Source organism: Puntigrus tetrazona, chromosome 15, assembly GCF_018831695.1.
Source record: "Puntigrus tetrazona isolate hp1 chromosome 15, ASM1883169v1, whole genome shotgun sequence".
Classification (NCBI taxonomy): Eukaryota; Metazoa; Chordata; class Actinopteri; order Cypriniformes; family Cyprinidae; genus Puntigrus; species Puntigrus tetrazona.
Genome location: NC_056713.1, coordinates 16,514,226 through 16,534,188, shown reverse-complemented (window position 1 = coordinate 16,534,188; position 19,963 = coordinate 16,514,226). Strand labels below are relative to the sequence as shown.

The window sequence follows — 19,963 nt, the reverse complement described above, 5'->3', positions numbered from 1 at the left end:
AATTTAATTCATGCATGTAAAAGTGAAAGCTTTAAGGGTTTGTGTGTGTGATGACTTAAGTGTTGATTCGAAAGTGCAAAACCTGGTACAATTTATCCAGAAATGAGCATAATTAGATTATTTTAAGCACCACTGCATCAGATTTGCTAATTCTAAGTTGGATTTGTTAAGTGATTTTAATTTATTTTCTGCTACTGATTCTTAAAAAATGTGCAAAAACATGCAGATTTTGAGACCTAAATCACAAGGTTGACAAAATATTATATGCAGCTCACCCAAAAACAAATGATTTCTAAACATCTCTCTCTTTCTGCAAATATACAGCAGGAGAGGACGCTCTTGATATATGGTAAATTGAAGAACACAAGGCTAGATTTCACCTGGTTTATTTTTAGTAAACAACAGGCTTATGGCAGCAGGTGCTCTCTTACTTCTGCTTATGGCATCAATATAAATGAGGGATAATTACTTTTGTTACAATTAAATTAGACTCAGCAAAACAACATAATGGCGATTTGTTATGCTCTGGTGAGCAATAACAAACCAATCATAATTAACAGCTCCGGTTGTGCAAGCGACTCTCTTTGTGTAACAAATATGATCAGATTCCCTAAACTAAATGAACCAGCCAAAAACTCGATGAAAGTCCAGAAATAATATATAAAAGGATTTGGGCGGAACGATAGTGATTGGTCTCACACATCCAAATAAGTGTGTTGAAGGGTTAGAAAGGTGCTTGTAGTGTCAATAATACGAGTTGTCCTCTCAGAACCGAGAGTGACGGGGCTAAATCCCACAAAAGCGGGGCTCTTTCAAAAGTCTCCAGCAGTGATGTTCATTTTTTGCATAAAAATGTGTAGATGTCACATGCTTTAGTCTCCCATTAGAGCTCTTCCTTTCCTTGAAGGATTAAAAAAGAAGATAAGAAAGGGAAAAAAATGCCTTGAACAGCTTCTGTCAGGGATAAAAAAATAAAAAAAAAGTGCCTGTGTGGCATCGGCTGATGACACCACGCTTAGCGGCAGCCTGTTGAATTCGGGTTTCCATTTATCCCTTTACACCTCCTGCCCCTCCAAAGCACGGCTCAGACTTCATAGCCTGAGGACATGGAATCATGTAAGAGGGCTCGCCCGTGGCTGAGTCTCTGATCTCAGATCAGTATGGGCTCACCTGCAACTTTGGGATAGGTTATAGCAGAACTCACAGACCCTGTAGGGGGCTCAAAAAACAGGAAGCCCAACCACAGAAGACCACAGCAACCGCTGACTCCTGTGTGTTCGGTTTGTGTTAAACAAGTACAGTGAAAAAAAAAATGGCACTCAGGATGCTGCTAATAAATTTATTGGAGAAATTTATTATTCGCTCAGTGGGCCCTCTGCAGTGAATGTGTGACGTCACATCCCCTGTTGTCTTTTCACATCATAATCCACAAACGTATTTGTTTAGACTTTTTTAGTGCTTGATTTGAGCGTATTTCTCTTCTCATTTAAGCGACGTGATTTTTTTACTGGGAGAAAGTATTATGGATAGATTTGGATTTGTTCAGATTATAGATTACCTGCATAATCTGTGAATTATTGCAATGTTTTTAATCACATGTTCTTCTGACGGCACCCATCCACTGCAGAGGATCCATTGTTGAGCAAGTGATGAAATGCTAAATATCTCCAAGTCTCTTCCAATGAAATCATTTGTCTTGGATGGCCTGAGGGTGACAATTTAACTAATTTTTATTTTCGGGTGAACTGTTAGACAGTAGAAAGGCTAAAATGGTCTAATCTCTTTTTGATTTATATCTTTAGAATTGTTAACCCTTTTCCTGGTCAGTACATTACACCACCGAACAACATAAGGGTCTAAATGGCAAGGATGGAGCGAGTTATGACATGAACACACCACGTGGGTGCAGTTGCTCTTTGGGCTCCGTTTTATCCCCCGAGGCTTTTAATTGTGAGCTTTCGGCTCTGATTTTAAAAAGCACAGCTTAAGTGAAAGACTGTTATATGCAATTTAGGCTTGTTAGAAAACCATTTCACAAGGATTAATTATCAAGGCCAATTATTTAGAATTGTATCATGTGAAAGGTTAGCTCTAGGTGACAGAAGAGAGGAAACAGACCTGAGGCAATGCAGGCGGCGCGTGTGGCCGTGCATTTCAATGCCATGTGAAAATGAACTCGCCCGCAGAGCAAATTGCATTGACCTGGATCGCACGTGTTGACGGTGAAGAGGCAGAACTCTGCGGGAGAGCCTTTAACCCTTTGCCTGGTCAACTGAGATGCCTGACAGTTTAAACTGAGGCTTTTAGAAGAACTAAACTGGCCTAAATACTGTATTTTTCATGTCTTTCTTATGACTTTAGACAGGCTATTGTATATCCCGACAGCGCAATAGTGATATAAACAGCAACGTGTCCATGGCAGCACTGGAGTTCTTTTGTGTTTCGCTTTGTGGTTTATTCTTTTATTTCTAGTGACATTTAGCTTATATCTTATATACCATAAACATAACAGGCTAATTTAAACCATCGGGCTCTATTATAACAAGCAAATAAAGACTAAATAAATGTAATAATGTTTAATGGTGAATGTACAAAGTATATTGTTGGCTATATAAAACATTACAATGCATTATACTCAAACTCTTTAAGGTGTCAAAGCATTGATAAGGGATACAAATCATTTTACTGAAAGTTTATGAAATGCACTGTAAATGTTTCTTTATATACTTTATGAACCATTCCTCTTCGTAACTGACAGCCATTATAACACATAAGGCACTGTTAACTATAAATAAAAGTTAGTTGTGTGTATATTATATTATATATATATACACACACATACATACACTACTATTTAAAGTACCAACAATGCATGCAGTATATAACTTACTATAATAATATATATATATATATATATATATATATATATATATATATATATATAATAATCCAGGTTTTTGCTAATCAAGCATCAAGCTGCAAAACCCTTTTCAGTTGACTGTACAATTTTAACAAATGGCAGTTTCCCATAAACCATCCCTTTGATTGTAGCAGATAGAATAGTTGAAACATGCTCTGTCTTGGCCCAGTTTAGAAGAGCATCATATTTTAGGTTAAGGATTGTGAGCTGCCTGTATTTGTGCAGACCTCAGCAGAGAGAGGAATACCAAGTACAGTAATTCAGGTCTCTCAAGTAATATACCAGGCTAATTTAAACCATCAGGCGTCTTTATGTAATTAATCAGTACAGCAGGCCTGCACCGCACAGCAGATTGAAGTTTTGCAGGCCAGGGACAAGAAAAATCAAGCCCTGCTGGGGAAAAAAAAATGCCCTTGACATATGCAGAGGAGACGATCCCAGAGTTCGAGTGCTGAATAAACAAATAAATAAATAAAACAACAAACAAGCGTGTCCCAATCGATACCTTGACCAGGGCAACTGGATGGCAGCCTTTCTTCTGAGCTCCATGGCCGTGGAGAAGTAAAACAAACAGTGTTTGTGTAAAGGTCTTCAAACCCCAGCCGGCTCAACCTGCCATTGATTATGGTGATGGAGCACTCAAAGGGCTGTTTGGCCACCAGACAGAAGCAGTAGTGCACATCTAGTGTGTACAGATCATGTCTCATTATCAGCGCATAACAAAGGAGAAGACAGCCAGGGATGCTGAGCTTCAAATAAGCCGGTTGCATTCTCAGCACATTAAAATAAAAATATTGTTCATGGTAAGTAGGCCTGTTTGCAGGTTTTAAGCCGTTTTTAAAATAAAAAATATTTGGTTATCAATGCAAATCAGTGACGCAACTACTTAAACCACATTTTGAGTAGCAAAAAAAGCTTTCCCCCCCCAACAAATGGTTTTGTAGTTTTAAAATGCAGTGTGTGCATGCAGCCTTACAACCAAGCGACAACCAAGCAACAATCAAACACACTTTTCTCTCTCCTTTAAAGAAACTTACAAATTTCTTTGGACAGTCGTTTTCAATCACAGCAATCGATTATTTTCAGCACTCACTTGCGTTCCTGAATGGTGTGGTATTTTACATTAGTCGATTTGTAGCAAAATATTTAAATTATATACACTGATGTTTTATCATTGCCAATCAATTACATTTTTTAATTGTTATTATTATTAGTTTGGTATGTTCATGATTGTAGCGGTCGTTGTAGTTAAATTATTTTGTGCAAGATAAGAATTCTAGGTTAGGTCTAGGTTAGGTCAGGTTTGAGTAGCTTACAGCTTGCAGTATTGAATTGGAATGAATAAACTGTATAAACCAAACCCAAAAAAACTACTAAACCAATAAAAGCACTACTAAAACCACCTTTTTACTTTACTTACGTACTTTTCACGAACTACAAAAACACTGTGATAACAGGCCCAATCTTCTCTAACATGGCTACTGCAGCCATACCAAGGCTACCATGAGCCAAGAGAGTAATATTCTGAATAATTCGGTCTTGTATTATTTTATCATGTTTCGTGTCAGTAACATTAGGGACGTGTTTAAGGAGGAACTGTGCTTACCACGGTAATTGCAGCAGGGCTGTTGTTTTGTTCAGGAGCAGGACGCTTTCATACAGCCGTCACGCGCCTCTGCCTTCACCGCTTACACGCTTCTCCTTCACTAATTTCAGCCGCATCTGGGTCCTTCACGACACGCGCTGCGGGCGCGCGCCCGCACTAGAGAAAAAAACCCACATATAAAATCCATTAAAGGTGACAAAATGACGTGAATTGAAATGCAACAACGAACAAAAATAAATTACTTGTGGGTAAAATGTTATCCAAGATGTGTTTTGCTTTACGCACGTTTTGTCAGCTCTGTGTTCTCTCAGCACGTCAGGCCTTATAAACGCATGACGGGAAGCATGTGCACAGAACAGCAGACAAATATCACGCTTCAGTCAATAGTTATCGCGTTACTGCCATCTAGTGGTCAACAAGCGAAGAAACGTTTAGCTCCTTGGAGCTAGCCGGCGTCACAAAACAATACGTACGAAATGTCACTGTCGTGATTTTTAACGTTAAGCCTGTTAGACAGACAGTTGGAAACTGGAGATATTACAAAACAGTTCCACTCCACGTCCTCATTATCACCTGTTTAAAAACGGGAACGTTTAGAATATGACAAATTAATAATGTGCAGTATAAGGACAGGACATTTTTGTTTATTCATCATGCACGTAAAACGTGTTTCGATCTGATGTTCAGCGAACATGTTTCCCGTATTTTTTGTCTTTAAGTGGTCCTTTTATAGACTCTGCACTTTGAAACTCTGCATCTTTAGAGACAAAAACAAACGCTAACGATAAACCCAGTGAGCGTTCATTTGATGCGTCACGTCTGCTTTTACTGTGACTGCAGAAATGATTCACATTCTTAACTCGCATTGTTCCTGGTATGCTTACACGTTTAAACATCTGCGCTAAAACGGCTACGTTAACAAACTCAGCAGTGATGAATCAGTGTCTATTCACCGTCCCACAATGCATTTGCCGTTTGCAGAAAGTATGTTCTTCAGCAAAAAAAAAAAAAAAATAATGCTGTCAGTCATCTTGGATATGATGTCTGCTTGAGACGTTTAAATTGAGAAGAAATGTTTCGTTCTGCCGCATTAGGTGGTAAATATATTCAGTTCTTTAAAATAAATAAAAGGTGTAAGCAGCTACAGAACGCTAGCATGGTCAGTCATTTTCTGGTCATAGTGACAGAACTGATTTGATCTTTTTAAATCCTCACAAAGTCATAAGTGATTTATCTTCTGTGTTTGATCATTATTGTATCACTAGTAAGCAATGAAAGCTGGTGCGGTATCTTCATTTAGTGAAGAGCAATTGCAAATAATGCAGATGATAAATACATTTTATATTTTAACATTAGCTCTGCAGGAGAAGGGAAAGCGTTAAGGTCAATAGCAATTCTGAACGAAATTCATTGCTTTCTGTGCAAATCAGCTATTCGCATTTTATAGTAAAGTTAATAGCTAAAACGTGACAAAAACAATGAAAAAACTCCCCCGAGCAAGTTTCTTTAAGATCCTGTTGAGGATGTATTAAAATGCAAGACTGCACAAGCAATAAGAACGCAGTGTAAAAAAAACCAAAAAACAATACGAACCGAAAGTTTATGGCGAGACTCAGAAAATTAGAAATATAACAGTATTTACAACACTGATGATTTTCCACTCCTGTCGTTAATGGACTTGGAAGTACTTTCATTAAACACTCCACATATTTTATTACACAAGACATTAGACACTTTTCACATAAATGAAACACTTGCTAGATCTGTATTATAAAGCTGTTCGCTAAACCCCAGCTGCTTGGCTATAAAGACCTCAAATCCAAGCCATTTTTTTTATGCAAACATGCCTTCAACGTCGCTCATTTGACACCAGGATGGGTAAACAGACAGAACATATTGTCCACAGCTGCACAAACTATATCTGTGTTCCAGTGTTTGATGCCTCAGAAATGATGAGTGACCCGCACGTCGATGTGCTAGAGGCAGATGCAGTTTATGTTGTCCTAACAGAGGAGAAGTGGACATTTATGACGGTGTCTGTCTGTCAGGGTTCACCGTCTCTGCCTCTGGCTGTTTCTCTGGAATATTTGTCTCCGCGTCTCTGTCTCTTTGCTGCTCTGCCAACATGTCAGTCAACTTCATGTTCAGAAAAGGGTTCTGAAACTGTGGTGCCACCTGCTGGTTATAAAAAAACATAAGACAAATAAAAAATTAAACCACGTAGGCTAAAGAAAAACGCAGCTCAGTCTCACCACAGATCCTCCTCTCTTTCTTAAATAAATGTCCTCTGCGAGCAGAGCTTTTGCAGTCTCTTCAAACAGCAGCTCGGGTTTGACATCCCCTCTGCTTTCTAATTCACCATACTTCATAACAAACCTGCACAGAGTCGCAGAAAATTCAAATGTTAAAAAAAAAATGGCAAAGCACTGTGTAACAATGTGTCTAAGTTCCCATCCTGACTTACCTCTGACATGGCGATACAAAGTTGGGCTTGAAGAGCTCAAAAGGCCTCGGTCCATTACCATAGACCTCAAAGAACTTCCTACAGTTGCAGGAAAAAAAAAAGTCATGTGGATTTATTGCAAATTTATTACACTACGCATATTAACTGGAGAGAAAGTGAAATGAAGAATGGGTTTACAGCACCTAGTAGGTTTTTGTTTTAATATTTTAATGTAATGTATGCTAACCAAGGCTGCATTTATTTGATCAAAATGCATTAATCAATCACAATAATACTGTAAATATATTCTTGTCCATCTATAGTTTATGCTGTATATAAATTTCCAACATACTTTATCAAAGTTTTCTACTAATACACCTTACAATGCAAATTATTCCTGTGACATAAAGCTCAATTTTCAGCATTAATCCAGTCTTCATTGTCACTTAATATTCAGAAATCATTCTAACAAGAGATATTTGTTTATAAATACTGAAATCTTTTCTCTGCTTATTTTTGTGAACATCAAGACATATTTTAGGGTTCTTTGACTAATTATTAATTCACCAGCATTTAGTTTTGTAATATTATAAGTCTGTACGGGCACTTTTGATCACATCTGTGCATACCCTTGCGGAATAAAAGTATTTATTTCTTACAGACCCTAAAGTTTTGAATGGTACTGTATCACGCTCAAAAGACACTTCGAAAAAAACAAAAAAAGTCATAAAATACAAAAAATGCATTTATAAAAATGATGACAAACAATAAAAAAGGGGGGGGTATGAAGTACAAATGAAGGTCACAGAGTCACCATAATACCAACAGTCACAGGTAAAGCAATAATGCTGAAACCAAAACAAGTTAGTAAAGATGATAAGCGTGTATAATTAGGCTTACGCTCTTATTTCATCCTCTTTGTATAAGATTTCAGGTACAGTGTCTGCTGCTGCACGTTTCCTCAGTGATCTCACAGGTTTCACATAGAGAGGTTCTCTCTTAGGAGGAAAAGCAGCATAAACGTCAAACCAGATGGGCTTTTCCTCGTGCTTGATGACTCCAGCTCGCATTAAATCACGAACCCTTCATAAACAACAAACAGCCACAATGACAACTCGAACTACACACTATACAAAATATCTGTGGTCTATTATTTCTGTTTTAAAAAGCATTCTTGACATTCTGCGTTTTTGCACGGGAGACTTTAATATTACAGAATATATTTTATAACAATCCGATATCTTGTACTTTGGCACGATTTAGACTTAATATTCTTGTTATTAACCTTGAAACGAACTCGAGAAGCATATGCTATCACTAATGCTTACCGCGTAAAAACAGTCCCGAATTTCTCAAGTCGACTTCCAGCCATAGTATGTCTATATGATAATATAAATTTAATTAGATATAAATATCAAAGAAAAGTCAAAGACGAGTGACAGTTGCACGCTCTCTGCTGCCTCATGGATGCACAACTTCCGGTGTTACTACGGATACCCATTAAAGACAAACTACAACAACGCGAAGGAAAAAAACTGCTACCGTGGTTTTGATAGTATAAAGAGTTTATTACAAAATGCAATATTTAACATGAACACAATATTAAAGATTTAAAAAAACTGTAATATGTAACACTTGTAAAAGAGAGTTTTAACAATAAACACACTCGATTGAAAGTATAATTTGGCATGATGAACACGTATAGTCTTAGACTATGTAGGAACTCCATTTTCAGCTCCAAGGTAATTGTCCCTGCACTTACAAGTTAGTCTGGAAAGAATGCAGATCAGTCTTTCCAAAAACAAACAAAAAAGGCATTTATCTTAAACATAAACGAATAATACAGTATATAATACAGTTCATTTACAAACAGGCTAATAATTCTCTATAATGTGGTACATTCCAAAACTTACTGTTGTTGTATATTTGTTTGTTTGTTTATTTGTTTTAAGTTAGGAGAGGTTTTAGGGTTATTTTGGAAGCTGTATGAAAATAAAAAGACAAATTTGAATTGATTAAAATCTTTTTGGTATGTTTGGATATTGAACAGCTTGAGGTGGTCCAGGTGATCTCAAGCACTAGGATCCAAAGATGTCTTCATGGTACCGCTTTTCATTCTGTGAATAAAAAAGCATAATTGTGTAAATTTATTGACCACGTATCGTTACAGACTGTAAACGGTTCATCATTCAGGACAACTGAGCTCTCACAGGAGCATAATTGCTACAGCCATTATTATCTGAAGTAGCTATAAAATGTGTCAACAATTTCAAGGTTCACCTTGAGCCTTGACAGGTATTCCTCAGCCTGAGTAAGAGTGATGCCCAGCCGGCCGACTAAGATTTCCTTTATAGTGGCAGCCACATCCTGGGCCATGTTCATACCTCCACAGATATACAGATGTCCTGGATGATGGTGCAGAACCTCAAAGACCTTGTCATTCAGTTGTTCTTGTAAGATATCTTGGACATAAACCTGGATTGGATGGAAAAAAAAAACAGTAAACAATAACCCCCAACATCAATGTCAGCAAAATGATACAGTATCAGTAGTACTAGATATGTACAGATATTAGGCATTCCTAGATATTCCTACAATTATAGTGTCAAGTGTGTCTACCTTGGGTTGTCCAGTTTGCCTAGAATAGGCTGGTATGACACTGCTTAGGGTGCCATTATCTCTCATGTCCAGAGTCTCCTCTTTGTAAAGATGATCAGTATCTGATCCTCGACACCCGAACACGAGCGTTGTTGGATTCCTTTTCAGGCCTTGAAGAAATAACACATCTTGTGGTTCAGAAACTTGAGGAGAGCTAATTCAACGGACTGGTTGAAACCACTTGTATGTGATGAATTTAATACCAGTTTTTTTCAAGTCATGAAATTGCTGCTGCCAAAAGCTACGGAAGGGTGCAATGCCGCTCCCAACTCCCACAAGAATACAGGGAGCACTAGGGTCGGAAGGAAGATGGAATCCATCAGAGCTGGAATTGTAGCATAAATGGAACAAGTTAGTGAGTTATGAGGAGAAAAAAATTATCTTGTACTTTTTAGGAATGTACCTATGAGCGAAACATGGCACCATGTCTCCTTCTTTGATGGTATTGAGCCAGGTACTACAGAGACCAAAATGCAGTGGACCTTTTCCCTCTAAAGAGAGCATAACATAACAGCAGAGTCATTTCTTCAGTGATTCAAGAAGTTCTGGGTCTAATAAAGAGTACAACTGTATCATCTAATACGGTTTAAACACTGGTTTGCAGTACCCTGTGTGTAATAGCTGACCACAGCCACAGTGAGGTGGAGCTCTTGGGGGTGGAGGTCCGGGGAGGAGCTGACAGAGTAGAGGCGTGGCTTCAGCAGTGGCAGCTGGCTGAGAAGAAAGGCAGCAGAAAGTTCCAGAGAGGAAAACTCCTCTAGAAGCTCAAGGAAAGTAGGTCTGTGGAACTCCTTCCATGTTGTGTAGACTTGGAAATCCTGTAGTGGAGGGATTACTTGGAATGTATTTAATGAATACATGAAGTGAAAACAACCCATGATAATTCCACACAATTTAATAAAAAGTTGCAGAATTAATTTCTTCATAAGCATTCAATCCATTGAATTACTAATTCAATCAAATACATTATATAGACTTGCTTTACGAAAATCAAATTGCTTCCATAAAATATAGAATAAAATACTGGAACCAAATGTGTGTTTACACAGATTTTTAACAACTTTTCACAGAACCTACTCATCACAGTAATTTGTTCAGGAATCTACATCGGTTGCCGTGTGTTTCATTCACTAAAAAGAATGAAGTCAGTTGAATAATTTTTCTGGAAACTAGACTAGACTTTGCTTCTCGGCCGTGAGCTCACTGAAAAAGAACTGCTTTATTGCAATCAATCAGCCAGAAATCAAAAATTCTCACAGTTTTAGAAAATTTGTGTTCCAAAAAAACATTTTGGGACAAAAGTGATTTACTGTTGCTAATGCAAGCAGACGCTGTCTGTGCTCTTCCTGCTTTGCCATCTTTGAGAGTTTGCGGAGGAGGCTTTGTGAGGGGGGGGTGGTGACATCCAGATAGTAGGTAAGAGCTTGGGCAAGAGGACATGGTGGTATGCGTTCATTTCTCTGCCACCTTTCGCCATCTGCAAGACAATAGTATTAAGTATGATCATGTTATTATGTGTAAGACTTCCATTATGTAATTAGTAAAGATGGTTCAGTACCAGGGTAAGCACTGAGGAATTCTAAGCGTAGGCTCTGATTGATAGGAGGGGCATTGGGCAGATACTTCAAGATCCCAGCTACTAATTCAGGTGAATTCCCTGGGAAAATCCCTACATGATCTCCAGGGACCAGGTTTAAGGTCTCTGTGTTCCCATCCATCTCTAACTCCACTAATATTGTAGTACGACTGAAAAAACAAATAAATAGTGCGTAAATACAGTGAAAATAAGGCAAAAGACACAACATAACAAGGTAGCTGTTTTTGAAAAAAACTATTATTACTATTATTATTATTAGAAAACACAAATGCATGAATACAAGTTGATCTGAGAGTAAACCTTGACTTTGGGCTCTGTAGATTCCGCCTTCTCTTTAATTTCATGGGAACCACGGCTTTAGAATGGAGAGCGGACAGAGCTGTAAAACCAAGCCAGATAATAAGAATCACTGCAGAAATCTTGCAATTAAATCTGTCAATAGCATGATTCTTGAATTCTCATTTCTGATTGTGATTCTATTTTGTTGCGTTTTTAAAAATGAGAAGCAGCATGAAAATAATCAATATAGAATGTTTTGACCATCGTTTTACCTTGATGTGTTTTTTTAAGGACATGTGTACCTGTGATTCGATCAAGTGTACAGCTGTCATTCTGGACTTTGTGTTTCTGTGGATCCCAGGAATCTGCCAGACCTTCTTTTCCTGGAAGCTGACCTTGAATATTAAACTCTTTGCATGCATCCTATACATGAAGAAAATAATCATTATTTTACTTCATACTAATGTAATGTACTAAAAATAATGGATGCTAAATGTTATTACTGAGACCTTAAAGGCGGTACAAGCCCAGGCTGAGAAAGCTTCCTCCTGTCCATTCAGCTCATCTCCTTCTCCTGTGGTGGACACACGGATGGCTCCCAGAGCTGCAAACCTAGCATCCACTGCATGGGCGAACGCACAGAAGCGTGGGTACATTCGAGAGCCCAGACCAAAAACACAGTATCTGAATGGGAGAAGAAACATTTTAAACAATATGCTCTATCCAGGAGTAGAGGGAAAATAAATGTAAGGGATTTAAAACACTGACCTGACTTTGTTTCTGAGGTTTTTCAGGCTGAGAAGCTGCTTCTTGAAACTCTGAGAAGAGGAGAAAAATCTTGTCAGCAAACAAGAATCACTTTCTAGTTGTTGTAGTTCTTGTACAAATAATCACTGCAAAAGCAAATGATTTCTTCCTAAAGACCTTTTCATTTTGACACATTGTAATTTCTGCATTAATTATGTTTGGTGATAATGGGCCTTCATTACTAGCATTACTATAAGGTCACTGAGCATCACACCTCTCCATTTCCTGGACAGTCTCCATTGCCAAAGGTGCTGGTGACAACAATTAAGAGGCTTTCCTTCTCAAGTTCACTGAGGTTGTAGTCCTCCATGCAAAAGACCTGCATAAATGATCAATTATGCATCACAAATGTATGTTTGCTGAAAAGACAAAGTCCTAGCTCAGAGAGTCTACCTATCTATCTATAGGACACTATTTTAGAGAGATGCAAATATTTGGAAATCTTGAATCTGAGGGTGTAAAAAAAAATATATTGAGAAAATCGCCTTTGAAGTTGTCTAAATGATGTCCTTAGCGATGTATATTACTAATCAAAAATTTCGAAAAAAGTTCGAAAAAAGTTTTCATATATATATGGTAGAAAATTTAGAAAATATCTTCATGGAACATGGTCTTTATGTAATATTCTAATGATTTCTAAAATATATAATCAATAAGCAATCAATTATTTTGACCCATGTATATTATATTATATAACACACATAATTTGGATATAAACAATTTATCTAGATTTTACACTAGATAAATCAACCCAGCACATCATTTATCCAACTAAACTGCAAACGTAACGTTAAGGTTCAGATCAGGTAGACTTCTATCTGCTCCTCAAGGAACCAATTTCCTAGCTTTACTTTTAATAGTGGGTGATATTATTATGAATGTGTCACATACGCCCACTTCCTGCCAAGTGTTGGTAATAATGCTCAAATTGAGTCTTAGGAGAACGATAAATTACACATGAATCAGGGGTGACGGTCCTCTTACCCGGGAGCTGAAGGCACAATTCATCATGGTGTTTAGTTTCTTAGCAAAAGTCTGCGATTTCCCCGTTTCTGTGGCATAGAGAACAGTGCAACACACCCTCTTGGCCAGGGCTGACTTAAAGAGCGTCTGACAGAAGAGCACTACTCTAGAAGAGAGAAAAGAAAACAAGAATTTTTGCCATACTGGCTACTCACCAAATGTTCACAGCTAACCTTTCAAGCATTCATTACATTGTTGCAGACAGATCTCTTCTGAAAGAACAGCACTGTGTTGTTCTGGTCGAGGAAGTGTGAACATGATCTTATGGTACCTGATCAATCCTTTGAAGCTGATTGCATGCCTTCTCTCTTTTCTCTTCTTGTCCTTCCACTTGTGTGTCAGCCATGGATCGGGCTTTAAATAGCAACAGACCAGACATGTTTAGGCGAGAACATTCCAAAATGTTTATTGGACATCATCCTATTTAACACAGATACATGAACACTAGTCTGGCGATAATATAGCAGCTTTTCTGATGAATGCGGAATAGATACTTACCTGGTAGTAGAAAAAGGGTGACAGGATGTAGTTCAGCATTTCCTGGTGAAAGACAGGGGTTAGAGATCCAGACATTGGGGGCACCAGCCAGACCCAATCGGCTGGACAACCTCCTCGCAGACGCACCTCCATCTCCATGTGCTGCATGAAGGACTCTGATGCTGAGTGGTGGTCGGTAATGGTGACCTTGTTTTTCTGGATGGCAGTAAGACAAAATAGTCATAAAAACTGCAAATAATTTACCAAAAGGTCAATATAATCATTTCCCATATATGTCTTGTCAGTACAGAATACCGTTATACATATTATTTATTTTTTACATTTTGAATAAATTCTTTTCAAAAATGGTTTTAGATTATATTAATGTAATACAAAATTTATAATAAGTTTTGTGGTTTTAGAATGTTATGCAGCATTGTTTTTATGAATTTGTAAATCTACAGTATAAATCTGTAAAATAACTGTTTAAGAATTAATTTCCTATTAATTGGGCCCTAATAATGAATCTATGAAATGCAAAAAGTTATTTTTCATTTTAATGTATAAAATAAGTCCTGCGTCTAGCAGAATTGAAAAGAAACAAAAAAACCATATTCAATTTATATAAATTTGTATGATCTTGTAAGATCTGCTTAGACCCTGCTTATTAGGTTTCAGAGTAGACATTCATGTTAAAGATTTCTCTAAAAATCATGTGTTTCTGTACGAATCTCGGTGTGCTAATTCATACACCTGGTTTTACTGTATACACCAATACAAAATCCTCTTTTTCTGACCGAGGTGTTAACAATTACTTGCTATGTAAATCCACTGTACCTGAAAACTGTGCATCACTGCGACATTGATAGCCACAAGAGCCTGATCCTTCCATAGTGAGGACAGGTTTTTTGTCTCCAAACCCATATGACGGCCAACCCGCTGTAAAACAATAATAAAAAGAAGATCAGTACACAAAAACTTTTCTTTTCTACTATAAGATTAAAAATATTATAGCACCTCAAGAACATTGTAGCGCTGGTTATCACAGAAGTCCCTCACTCCAATCTCAGTGCCCAAGTACCAACCGTTAAAAGGACACCCTGGGAATTCAAGACCCCCAATCTCCAGCAACATGTTGGACACCGCAGGTAACGCATACCATCGGAGATTCAAATCCTTAAACCACTTATACCTGTGGAAGCGTATGAAATAATCCAACTTTACTTGCCCGCAAAGGCATTGGCATATATTTCGCAACAGACCCTTGATCGTGTAATCGAATGCAATACTTCAGATTTAAATAATCTATTTTGCTGATACAAATCCATAACATTTCTAGGCCTGCACGGTTGCACCAATATGGCTCCATCAACTAGCACTTCAGGCAAATTTGCATAGTACTTAACTAAACTAATTAGGTCTCATTTCTAAACATAACTTCTCATGTCTGGATGAAAGAATGTGGCACAGAGACAGGCTGTCTTAGGTTTGAATGGTTTTGCCACTCTAGCCTGATCTTTAAGTGCCTAGGAGCGTTTGATTTTAAAGGTCCTTTTAATGCAAGCTCTTAAAGGGAAAAGCCTTGAATAATTTTCTCTTCAAGAAGCAAACAGATTTACTGCGGAATCAAGTGGAATGCGAGTCATTTCAGAAATCTGAGCACCTCAGTCAAGAGCTGTGGTGGTCTGTGTGAACACACGTTACAAGATTGAATGTCTGACTACCTGTCTTTGTATCAAACCCTTTGGTGCATTGTGATGTAATGCAATAGTTTGGAGAGTTATCAATCAGCTAGCTATTTTAATCTACTACAAGCATGTGTTCTGTTTAGCTGGAGTCGAAACTGTTGCCACTTACTGTGGGTGCTCCATGGGAACTTCCAAAATTAAATGTTGGGGAATTTCAAAAAACTGAGGGTCCTCTCCGTTAGTTTGTAACACCAGTGGAAGCACATCAAACTGACCATACCTGGGCGTCCATCCAAGCTGGATGCAAATCTGTGTGAAAATTAAAAGATTATGTCAAGATATAAGAGTGATGTAAAATGGAGAAACACATATGAACAGTTTATATGCAAAAAAAATAGTTTTTTTATGATGTTATTTTATTGGTATAATTAGCTGTATTTGTAGTTATTTTAACCTATATAAAATATAAAATAAAAAAAAAAAAACTGCAGTTTGATTGAGATTAATTGTAATGCACAATGAAAAAAAAAGATTTTTAAAAATTGTTAAAAACAGGGTTATCTGCCTGCTAATGGACTCTTTTTATTTGAAATAATTCTATTAAAAATATATCTAATTAACAATTATATTAATAACACCCACTATAAAAAATACTGACAAGAAAATATTTTCAATTATCTATTTAGAAACAACAGAAAGTAGTATCTACCTCTGTGAAGTCAACACTGGCAGGATCTCCTATTATTGTACCATCTGTCATGCTATAGCCAGCGTATCGTATGAGTTGACTATTCCATACACGGAAATCATGTCGGCCATCGGTTCTTTGAGGAAACACAGTGATGGCAGACCTGTCAAAAAAAACCCTGTATTGTGATATCTTGTTCTACTTGCAAAGACAATCAAGATGGATGAATTATAAAAAGCATTTTTTGATTTACCTCAGGTTACCTCCATTGGTAGCAAACTGAATATGCTCGCACAACATCTGAAACATATCCTCAGTAGTTCTGCATTTACGTGCATCAAACAGCTGTGCAGGAAAACAAGACTTAAATATGAATATATGAACGCACACTTAATATATGGTTTATTCCAAACTAGAGAAACTACCTGCAAATTAGCCCACTGGATTCTGCCAATGCATCTGGGTGCATTTCTCCATGCTTGCTTAGCCCCAAATTCCAGCTCTTTTGTAGTGAGTTGATATGAGCCAGTGGCCTCTATTTCCTTTGCAACTTCCTCCAAACGAGACAGGTGCTCCTCGACTTTTGAGCTGGATAGCAGACATCATTCATTTAAATAGCCTACATTTTACATTCAGAACTAAGCACATTCACGGTCTTCTTTATAATGCGGTTAAAACAGAGCAAAGAACATGAATATAAGCACTTAATTAGAATCACCCCCTTAAAAAACATAATAATCAACCAATAAGCTGCATATTTTAAGGAAACATGTTCCTCTCTATTTCTGAGGTGACCCCAGAAGGTGCTTCGTACTTTTTAATTGACTTGTAGTACTGATTGATGAAGTCAATAGCTTGCATAAGGATGTCATCGGAGCTTGGCAGAGCAGAGGAGGGACAGCGCGTCATAGCCTTTGGAGTCATAATAGAGCCTTCACAGACTTCGGACATGCAGATCTGGTTCTGGAATAAAAGGGAAAAGTTCAGTATTACTCATTACTTTATTACTCATCTCTCTGTGCAGCTGCCAAAATAACAAGCTCTATAAAAATGTGACTAATTCTAAAGCATTACACATATCCATAAAAATAAAAACGAAGTTCTTAATTTAAACCCCTCGTGGTTAGCTAAGGCTATTCAAATTTGTCTCATTTACAGTTGTTCATTTTAAACATGATATAGAAGTATATGATTATTTAATGCAAATAGCTCACCTTAACTGCTTTGTGATGTAATGTGTCCTGATGGCATGAGCCATCCTGGTAGTTCTTCACTTGCTTAGAAAATGGGCACTGAATCACCTTTTTCTCCCATTGCTAGGCATGCCATCAAAATGTCAAGATACTGCATTTCATTTACGACACTGCATTTTATGTTACAGTTTTGCTCACCGTATTCGGCGTAATCCGCTGTGGTATTACATTCTTGTTTCCCCATTGCTAGGCAAATACCAATAGAATGTAAGAATAACTCATTTAATTCATGACATCACATTTGAATTAAATGAAGGTTTTGTTTACCATATTCGATTCAGTCTGCTGCAGTATTACATTATTGTTCTCCCATTTCTAGACATACATCAACAGAACATAAGGATACAGTATTTCATTTATGGCATTACATTTTATGCATGTTATAGTTTTGCTTACCGTATGCGGCTTGATCTGCTGCAGTATTACATTACCGTTCTGCCATTGCTGGACATACACCAACAGAACATAAGGGTATTGCATTTCATTTATGGCATTGCATTTCATGTTAATGACAGTTTTGCTCACCGTATTCGGGTTAGCCTGGTGCAGCGTTATATTCCTGTTGGCTTTAGTGGTCTGGTTCCCCATTTTTACCTGAAAAATATTGAATTGAAAATCATTTTAGGAAAGTTGCAGTATTTCAGTTTTTTGAATAGTTAACTTATTAAAATTGTGTGTGTATGAATTTCACAGGCAATATGAGTTTCTTACCTTCGTTCCAGGTTCTTTTCTCAGTTTGCAACTTTGTGTGCAGCTTTCCCTCTTTAACATGCTTATATACTCGACCCAGAGAGCCTGCTGATGAGGGCAGGTCAAGAGTTGTGCTAGTCGTGGCATTGTGCCTCAAGGAGGGTGGGACAGCAGTCCAATTACAGTCTGACCACGGTTCCTATCAAATGTCACAATCTTACACCCACAATGGAATCTTCATACTCCAGTGTCTGTGAAACTCAGTTTAATAAACTGAAAAAAAAAAAAAACATAAACACACCTCACAAGGTATTTGGACATGTCTGATGAAACCAAATATGTATTTCATGCATTATGATTTTTGAAATGTCTTTGAAAACGGATAATGAAAAAAAAAAATAATTATACAGATTTTATTCAAAATACTTTACTTTTTTATTTTTACTGTACATTACATCACAAATTTACCATGTATGAACTTTGTTCTCTTCAATTCTGTAACATCTATTGATTACAATAATACGGTTACGGGAACATGCGATAAATGCGTAATAAACTCAACTTGAATTTGGCTTAAAAATCCACGTTTTAAATAGTTTCGAGGTCTGCCTAATATGGCACAGTGTTTATTTTTGCAGATACGTATTATTGTTTGAAGGAAATGCGACCAAGCAATTGGGAAAAACTGTAAACTCTTTTATTTCCACACTCTTCTCTTAAGACTTCTATGAATTTCCAAATCCATGTGAGGAATACGAAGTCTTCCTTCTGCTTTCACTATGAAAGCTCTTCAAAATATGTGAGACAAACTTTCCCACAGAAATCGCAGGACTGTCAGAGCGGTTGAGAGCTTTGAGACCGATGGAGCATCTTCATTTATAATAACACTAAATAATGTTGTGCCCGAGAAAATCATATGATCATTTGACCGTCTCTGAACAATAAAACCGCAATTTCTGCCAATGTACAGGTTAACTGCAAAAATATAATAATCATAAAGCAATTATCATAGATTCCTATCGACGGTCCTTATCCTGTTTTCACTTTCATTATATGCACAGATCTGCACAACTACATTTATTAGCAACAACAGGCAAATATTGCAGAAAATGGAGTGTACATGGGCTTGATTCATCCACGCTGACATCATTGCCGTCTAGTTTCCATCTATTTGTTTAGCAACTAACGAAACTAATGAAAGTCACACATAGCAACCGCATTATAAGCTTTCACAGCTACACTAAAACCTCTTAAAGGTATTAAACACAATAATGTGTCGGTGAATCATTTTGGTTTTAAAACGCATTCCCCCAAAGAAAACATCACTTAAGGGGTTTCAGCGTAACAAAACATAACATAGCTTTTTCTCTCGCATTTACTACTTTACTGTGTGTTCATCACCCAAGCAATGTTGCTGATGTGACAGAACTACTTTAAAATACAGCAACAACATAAAATTGGTATCTGTAAGAGCATGCCATAAACCTCAGGTTTTACAGGAAAGCTTCCAGTAGTTATCAACAAAGTCGAGAATTGCTGCAGTGACTAAGAAAACATCTCATGATTAAACATATTCCTGGACAGTGACTTATATAAAGTTTTATTAAAATATAACATATGAAACTGACAATCATGCTCATGAAAACTAGACATGCTTTGTCGCAAAAACAAAAATGTTACTATTTAATAAATGATAACAAAAAAAAAACCATTAGAATAAAAACAAAACTTTTTTGGGGAAGGTTGGTGGCAGTGCTTTGGTTACTGTATTAACTGGGTTGGCCAATCATTGATGATTATTAAAAAAATTTGGAGGAAAGACGTCAAAATACAC

General features: G+C 37.2%; 2 protein-coding genes and 1 long non-coding RNA gene across 5 annotated transcripts in view; all 3 read right to left on the bottom strand.

Annotated features, from left to right (window-relative positions):
* LOC122358872 overlaps positions 1-4,909 on the bottom strand; it is a 49,377-nt gene extending 44,468 nt beyond the window's left edge. Inside the window, exons 1-2 of the long non-coding RNA XR_006252654.1 lie at positions 4,812-4,909; positions 4,527-4,682 (exon numbers count right to left, since the gene is read on the bottom strand). This is a non-coding gene — a long non-coding RNA (uncharacterized LOC122358872). The remainder of the gene's footprint in view (positions 1-4,526; positions 4,683-4,811) is intronic.
* A 1,118-nt stretch (positions 4,910-6,027) lies between these two features.
* On the bottom strand, positions 6,028-8,464 carry mrps23 (mitochondrial ribosomal protein S23). 2 transcript variants are annotated; one of them, XM_043258253.1, is made up of 5 exons: positions 8,298-8,464; positions 7,870-8,052; positions 6,991-7,068; positions 6,779-6,902; positions 6,028-6,701 (listed from the first exon to the last, which is right to left on the bottom strand). In XM_043258253.1, the coding sequence occupies exons 1-5, from the start codon at positions 8,339-8,341 to the stop codon at positions 6,552-6,554; spliced, it is 579 nt and encodes a 192-aa protein (XP_043114188.1). In that variant the 5' UTR covers positions 8,342-8,464; the 3' UTR covers positions 6,028-6,551. The 2 variants fall into 2 exon arrangements, with proteins under 2 accessions (XP_043114188.1, XP_043114187.1); XM_043258252.1 differs by having other exon boundaries at positions 6,028-6,704; positions 8,298-8,463.
* A 66-nt stretch (positions 8,465-8,530) lies between these two features.
* On the bottom strand, positions 8,531-19,841 carry nos2b (nitric oxide synthase 2b, inducible). 2 transcript variants are annotated; one of them, XM_043258238.1, is made up of 30 exons: positions 18,151-19,841; positions 17,965-18,033; positions 17,836-17,883; positions 17,707-17,754; positions 17,578-17,625; positions 17,401-17,502; positions 17,001-17,149; positions 16,612-16,774; positions 16,440-16,531; positions 16,208-16,349; positions 15,668-15,807; positions 14,828-15,002; positions 14,648-14,749; positions 13,958-14,026; positions 13,832-13,873; positions 13,605-13,687; positions 13,295-13,439; positions 12,525-12,629; positions 12,272-12,321; positions 12,013-12,187; positions 11,806-11,926; positions 11,525-11,603; positions 11,186-11,373; positions 10,938-11,104; positions 10,235-10,445; positions 10,031-10,118; positions 9,831-9,952; positions 9,589-9,737; positions 9,250-9,444; positions 8,531-9,086 (listed from the first exon to the last, which is right to left on the bottom strand). In XM_043258238.1, the coding sequence occupies exons 1-30, from the start codon at positions 18,274-18,276 to the stop codon at positions 9,048-9,050; spliced, it is 3,432 nt and encodes a 1,143-aa protein (XP_043114173.1). In that variant the 5' UTR covers positions 18,277-19,841; the 3' UTR covers positions 8,531-9,047. The 2 variants fall into 2 exon arrangements, with proteins under 2 accessions (XP_043114173.1, XP_043114172.1); XM_043258237.1 differs by having other exon boundaries at positions 13,832-14,026.
* Between the last annotated feature and the right edge of the window lie 122 nt (positions 19,842-19,963).

What these genes read in the sequence shown, in the direction of transcription:
- nos2b (XM_043258237.1), bottom strand. Translation starts at nt 18,276, where the DNA reads ATGCCACGACTAGCACAACTCTTGACCTGCCCTCATCAGCAGGCTCTC. An exon ending in GTTCCCATGGAGCACCCACA is followed by an intron (nt 15,003 to 15,667) that starts GTAAGTGGCAAC and finishes ACGCTTCCACAG; the next exon opens with GTATAAGTGGTTTAAGGATT. An exon ending in CTACAGAGCCCAAAGTCAAG is followed by an intron (nt 11,374 to 11,524) that starts GTTTACTCTCAG and finishes TTGTTTTTTCAG; the next exon opens with TCGTACTACAATATTAGTGG.
- mrps23 (XM_043258252.1), bottom strand. Translation starts at nt 8,341, where the DNA reads ATGGCTGGAAGTCGACTTGAGAAATTCGGGACTGTTTTTACGCG. An exon ending in TTCGGGACTGTTTTTACGCG is followed by an intron (nt 8,053 to 8,297) that starts GTAAGCATTAGT and finishes TTGTTTATGAAG; the next exon opens with GGTTCGTGATTTAATGCGAG. An exon ending in GAAAGAGAGGAGGATCTGTG is followed by an intron (nt 6,705 to 6,778) that starts GTGAGACTGAGC and finishes TTTTATAACCAG; the next exon opens with CAGGTGGCACCACAGTTTCA.